The sequence below is a fragment of the Aedes albopictus genome, chromosome 2 (genome assembly GCF_035046485.1).
Source record: "Aedes albopictus strain Foshan chromosome 2, AalbF5, whole genome shotgun sequence".
Lineage (NCBI taxonomy): Eukaryota > Metazoa > Arthropoda > Insecta > Diptera > Culicidae > Aedes > Aedes albopictus.
Genome location: NC_085137.1, coordinates 493506364 through 493512363, shown reverse-complemented (window position 1 = coordinate 493512363; position 6000 = coordinate 493506364). Strand labels below are relative to the sequence as shown.

The following is a 6000-nucleotide window of genomic DNA, read 5'->3' as shown; positions in this document are numbered from 1 at the left end:
CGACCGGGAATCGAACCCGTCACCCTCAGCATGGTCATGCTGAATACCCGTGCGTTTACCGCCTCGGTTATATGGGCCCTATATGGGCTTCACTGTTTATTATTTCTAGATAATAATAACAATTGTGATTCACTTACCCCTCGTTAGTGCATTTTTTGACGTTTCTTCTACACATCACGTTTGCCTTGCTTTTGTGGTGTGTTCTGTGCACATGCTTCTGTTTACAAACAAAATTCTCCCTATCTACCAGCACTGCGTTATCTTGCCATTCATTCAATTTGTTACGTTTCTGGTTATGCCATCAACCTGTTTTACTCGATAGATTCAAGTAAAATGCTACTGCGGTTTCCATCGATTCTTAGGCTGAGTAAACGTGTGACGCCTGGCTTTCCACTCTCAAATCGGTAGGCAGCATAAGATTCGTAAGTTTTAGTCAAAAGTAATATTTTAAACGTTTAATTTCAGATACTGCAGCACAGTTAGCGCCACCGTCGATGATAACACACCTCAATACGACGTGGTCGTAGTCGGTGGTGGTCATGCCGGTACGGAAGCATGTTCGGCTGCGGCTCGCATGGGTGCTCGTACGCTGTTGATCACCCACAAGAAGTCTACCATCGGGGAGATGTCCTGCAATCCGTCGTTCGGAGGCATTGGAAAAGGACATCTGATGCGGGAGGTAGATGCACTGGATGGGATTTGTGCAAGGAGTTGTGATAACAGTGGTGTGCAGTACAAAGTTTTGAATAAGCGGAGAGGGCCTGCTGTGTGGGGACCTAGGGCGCAGATCGATAGGAAGTTGTACAAAGCGGAGGTTCAGAGGGAACTGGATGGAACGGCGAATCTGGAAGTCGTGGAAGCTTCCGTCGAGGATATTGTTCTGGAGAGGGATGAAGGTGAATTGAATAATAGGATAAAAGGGATTAGCTTGAAGGATGGGAGTGTTGTGTGGACGAAGTCGTTAGTGATCACGACGGGTACGTTCTTGAGGGGACAGATCAACATAGGTTTGAAAACAATGCCAGCTGGAAGGATCGGAGATGAGCCTGCCATTGGGTTGGCAAAGAGTCTTGAGGATTTGGGCTTTCGGATGTCCAGGCTGAAGACGGGAACTCCTCCGCGAATCAAGGCTTCGTCGATCAACTTCGACATCTTGGAGCGGCATCCAGGGGATAACCCTCCAGTGCCGTTTTCGTTCATGAATGATCGCGTGTGGTTGAACAACGAGGATCAACTGGACTGTTTCCTTACACACACGAGTCAGGATGTGAACGAAATTGTCAAGCGTAATTTGCACTGCAATCGTCATGTAACGGAAGAGCTCACCGGACCTCGGTATTGTCCTTCGATCGAGTCCAAGGTTCTTCGATTCGGTGGCAAGACCCATCAGATATGGTTGGAACCGGAAGGGTTCGACAGTGAGTTGATCTACCCGAATGGCCTGTCTTGTACGCTTCCGGAAGAAGAGCAGATCAAGCTAGTTCGATGCTTGCGCGGTTTGGACAAAGCTGAACTTGCTAGACCGGGATATGGTGTAGAGTACGACTTCGTCGATCCCAGGGAACTGTATCCCACGTTGGAGACTAAGCGTGTGGAAGGGTTATTCTTCGCAGGGCAGATCAACGGCACAACAGGGTATGAGGAAGCGGGAGCACAGGGCATCCTAGCAGGAGCTAATGCAGCAGCGAAAATTCTGAAGCGCAATCCATTGACGATCAGTCGAACGGAGGGATATCTTGGAGTGCTGGTTGATGACTTGACGACCTTGGGTACGAACGAGCCCTACCGGATGTTCACCAGTAGAGCCGAATTCAGGCTGAGCTTGAGGCCAGATAATGCCGATTTACGGTTGACGGACAAGGGTTACCAGATGGGATTGGTGTCGGAGGCGCGGTACCGGAGGATGATCTCGATCAGGGAGAAGCTCAAGATGGGAATTGCGCTTTTGAGCGACATCAAAAAAGGCAGCAACACTTGGAAGGAGCAGCTTGGGCTTCCTCTGGGGAAAGCGAGCATACAAAAGAGTGCTTTTGAAATGTTGGCCATCACTGTGGAGGATATCACGACCGAAAATTTGTGCGACTTGGCCCCAGGAGTACTAGGGTGGATTAAGGAAGATCGGGTTTTATGTGAGAGACTAAAGGTAAGTTGAAGATGAATGTTCATGGACAAAGTATGTTTAAACAAACTTTGTCATTACAGATCGAGGCTTTGTACAGTTTGTCGATCCAGGAACAGGCCAAAGAAGTCGAAGAAGTCCAAAGGCATGAACAACTTCAGATCCCTAGATCAATTGATTATCTCTCGTAAGTTGGCATACTATTGAAAAGAATTTCTTAAAACGCTACTTTTGTACTTCTAGGAGAACTCTCAATCTTTCGTACGAGGAACAAGAAAAGCTTGTACATATACAACCACAAACTGTAAGTATACTTATAAACATTTTACCAAAATCATTACCTAACCGTTATGATATTTCAGATTGCTGCCGCAAGCCGCATCCAAGGCATAACTCCTTCCACCATTGTCCGGTTGGTGAGATACGTCAAACAGCATGAAATGGCAGCATCTGCCTAACTCTCATCTGATTGATCCAATCGCAAAAGAAACTACGCTTAACCGCAGTGTTAAACACATAGGAAAGTACATTTTATTCGAAAAAGCTCGTACATAAATATAATTAGTTAGTTATTTAATATAAATAAATAGTCGTTTATATACACACTTCACACATTCAACTAAAATCTAAACAAATTGAAAAAAAAAACGCTTCGTTTGGTCAACAAAATTACAGTAACCTACTTCCTTAGACTGTAATAAAGAGCGATAACAAATGGGATTTTTCTGGTTCGTTCCAAATTCTTCAAGGAGGTATCTTTGTGTCAGATGGTTTATGTCGTTGTGGTGAGTATACTGTGGATAATCATTGTCCCATGTCGGTGCCTCTCGTTTCGTACGGCAACAGCATACAGGCAACACTGGCGCAAACGGCAAAGAACCCATACACCGAGACGGCACTCCATATGGACGACTGGAAGAGAACTTGTGCTACGTATGGCGTTGCCATAGCGCCTAGTCGAGCGAGAGCCGAACAGCCGCCTACTCCGACCGAGCGCAGCGCCGTTGGATAGACTTCCGGAGTGTACACGTACGCGGCTTGGAAGAGACCCGCAATGACGCCTCGGGCCATAAAGAGAATGATCGTTAGGAAAACGCGACTGCAATGAGAAGATGGGTTATTCAGATGTTCAGCAGGATAGGATCAGATTAAACTTACACATCGGTGACGGTGATCATCAACACGCAGCCGGCGTAGAACAGGAACTGCAGGGCCATTGTCTTCTTGCGACCGAACCGCTCGATCACATAGATCGTAGCGAAAATTCCCGGAAACTCAGCCAACGTAGTCCACAACAGATCCATGTAGTCCGTAGTGGCCAACGGGTGGCAATCATTTTCCGTCTCCGGCAGCACGGTTTTGTTCTTTCCTCCAAACAGCTCCGTCGACATCAGAACCAACCCGTAGTAGCAGAAGGCGCACGACATCCAGATGAACCACAGCAGAAGCGTGGTCCGTCGTAGAGAGCTACCCAGCAGTGCCTTCACACTGCCACGTGATCCACTGGGTCCTTCAACGACCAATCGTCCCAACAGCATCGGTCTCTTGTTGTCTTTGGCGATCTGCTCCAGAGTGGTCAAGGCTTTGTCGCTTTGGCCACTGGCAACGTGGTAACGTGCCGATTCCGGTAGCCACTGGAACATTTGAAACAGAATCATGGTTAGCTTAATTAATGACCATCAGTTGAGATATACTTACTGGGGTAATCACAGCAAATGCAAACAGTGGAGCCGCCGAAAGTCCCAGGAGCCAACGCCAGCCCAGATTGGGACCAACGGCCAGTGCGAGAGCCACTTCGAAACAAGCTCCCAGGGCCCAGAAACACTGGAAACCGTAGAACATAAGTTTGAGAACAAACGATTTTACTTCAAGGATTGTGTAATAATACTCACGTCTAGCAGGACAACACATTTTGCTCGTTGCTTTGTTGGAAGAAACTCGGCGTATAAAGTGACGCTAAAATAAAAAATAAATAAAAAAAGATAAACATTGACATGTTGGACATGATGTTTTTATGTGAAGTGTTGTGGTTAGCCTAGTGGATAAGACTTAGGATGGCCAATTCGGACTGCGAGTTCGATTTCAATTCCGTCAGATTTTCTGGGTACAGTGCTTCACTGATGAAATTTCAAGTAACACGTTGATGACCATTTAATCTTGCAAAGATTACAACCGTCATAAACCTTACACCTTTTCTACACCTTCACCTATATTTTATTATTGTTTTAAGAATCTGTTCTAGGCTAATTAACCTTCACGTACCCGACCCCCGGCCTTTTGTCAATTTTCATCCGATTTTTCTGAAGACGCCCTCAATCAATCATAAATTTGTACAAATTTATTCCACTCAAGTGGCCATGTAGTATCCGGAACCAGGGGGTCAGGGGGAGAGGGAGGGGTCTGTTTTGCCAAATAGCTAAACGTGATTATTTCGTGTGTTAATCTGTTTGAGAGGCCCCGTGGAACCTGTTCCAGGTATTCCGGAGCGGCCATATCAGTTGATACATACTTAAGTAATTTTTTTCTACCCCATTCTTTCGAAATCATGAAACCAGAAATGTCCCCAATGAGGCCCCGCGGAACCTGTCATGGGGATTCGGATGGGCCAACTAATTCAAATCTGGTCATCGCAGTTGTGTTTCACTGTTTGCAACAAAAATTTTGCTGAAAATCGATGGTTCAAACACAATAACACACGAAATATTTACTTTTAGCCATTTTGGCAACCCCCTGACCCCAGAACAATGCGGAATATCGCCAAAATGGTTCCGGATATTGCATGGTCACTTGAGTATAATAAACTTGCACCAATTTATGATCGATTGAGGGTGACTTTAAAAAAATCAGATGAAAATTAACCAAATGCCAGCATTTTGAAAATGAGTTGTCGTGGGTCGGATACGTGAAGGTTAATCAAATATACTAGAAAAGGTTATTGAAACCATCATAACACCAAAATAAAAGATACTACGTTTTATGGTGGTTCTCAAAACCTTCATCTTATTACGAAAAACTTCTTAATCATCTTAGAGCTATCGCACAACTATAATGACTACGTCACAATTTGGCATTTTTTGTGACAATCCTTCCAATCAGTTCTATAAATATGGTAAAATCAGAATTGTTTATTCAAGGTTTCTAAATTTCAGCGCCACCTATACTGGCATGCCTCTATGGAAATGATTTCAATATTACGCCATTTAAAGTATTCCGGGGAAAACACCTCCATTAATTATTTTTTCATGATTCTTTTCTGCAATTCAGCAATTAAGCAAGAACTAATACAATGTATTCCTTCTCAACTTCTCCTTTGAGGTTTTTTCCACGATTTCCAGGGACATCACTAGGAACTCTTTTAAGGAATACCTATTTCGAAATTAAAAAAAAATCTGATTTTTTTTATAAAAAGAGACGTTTTTTTTGCAGAATTTTGTAGAATGAAGAGATTCTTTAAGGTATCCTGCTGCATTTTTTCTCCGATATTCTACAGCAGTTTTCCAAGAAATTTTCTAAAACATTCATCTTGAAACTAGTTCACAGGTTTCTTCAAAATTCCTTCTAAAACTTCTCCTGGGCTTCATTTGGGAATTCTGAAGAAAATACCTTCCAGGATTGTATTCCTTCATGGGGATTTTTCAGAAATATTTTCCAGAAAATTCTTCTAGAATTTTCGCAAGAAATTCGGCTAGGATTTCTACAGAAATTAATCCAAAAATTTCTTTGAAATAGCCAGTTCCAGGAGAACTTTGTAGTAAGAATCTCTCAAGGTTCCTTCAAATATGACTATGTCTCCGGGGCTTTTCTCAGATATTTATTTAAAAATTTGAAATTTTTCCAAGCAAATTCTAAGGCGGTTCTTCTTAAAGTTCTTCCAAGTTCTA

General features: G+C 43.6%; 2 protein-coding genes across 2 annotated transcripts in view; one reads left to right on the top strand and one right to left on the bottom strand.

The window, feature by feature from the left end:
* Window positions 1–245: 245 nt before the first annotated feature.
* Window positions 246–2729, top strand: LOC134288680 (protein MTO1 homolog, mitochondrial-like). The gene is made up of 5 exons (XM_062854240.1): window positions 246–404; window positions 466–2143; window positions 2203–2306; window positions 2363–2423; window positions 2482–2729. Exons 1-5 carry the CDS (start codon window positions 334–336, stop codon window positions 2575–2577), a joined length of 2010 nt encoding a protein of 669 aa, XP_062710224.1. The 5' UTR covers window positions 246–333; the 3' UTR covers window positions 2578–2729.
* Window positions 2623–6000, bottom strand: part of LOC109423347 (synaptic vesicle 2-related protein) — a 25646-nt gene continuing 22268 nt past the window's right edge. Inside the window, exons 4-7 of the mRNA XM_019698300.3 lie at window positions 4012–4075; window positions 3818–3943; window positions 3278–3753; window positions 2623–3218 (exon numbers count right to left, since the gene is read on the bottom strand). Of these exons, the coding sequence (XP_019553845.2) occupies window positions 2924–3218; window positions 3278–3753; window positions 3818–3943; window positions 4012–4075 (961 nt within the window). The 3' untranslated portion in view covers window positions 2623–2923. The remainder of the gene's footprint in view (window positions 3219–3277; window positions 3754–3817; window positions 3944–4011; window positions 4076–6000) is intronic.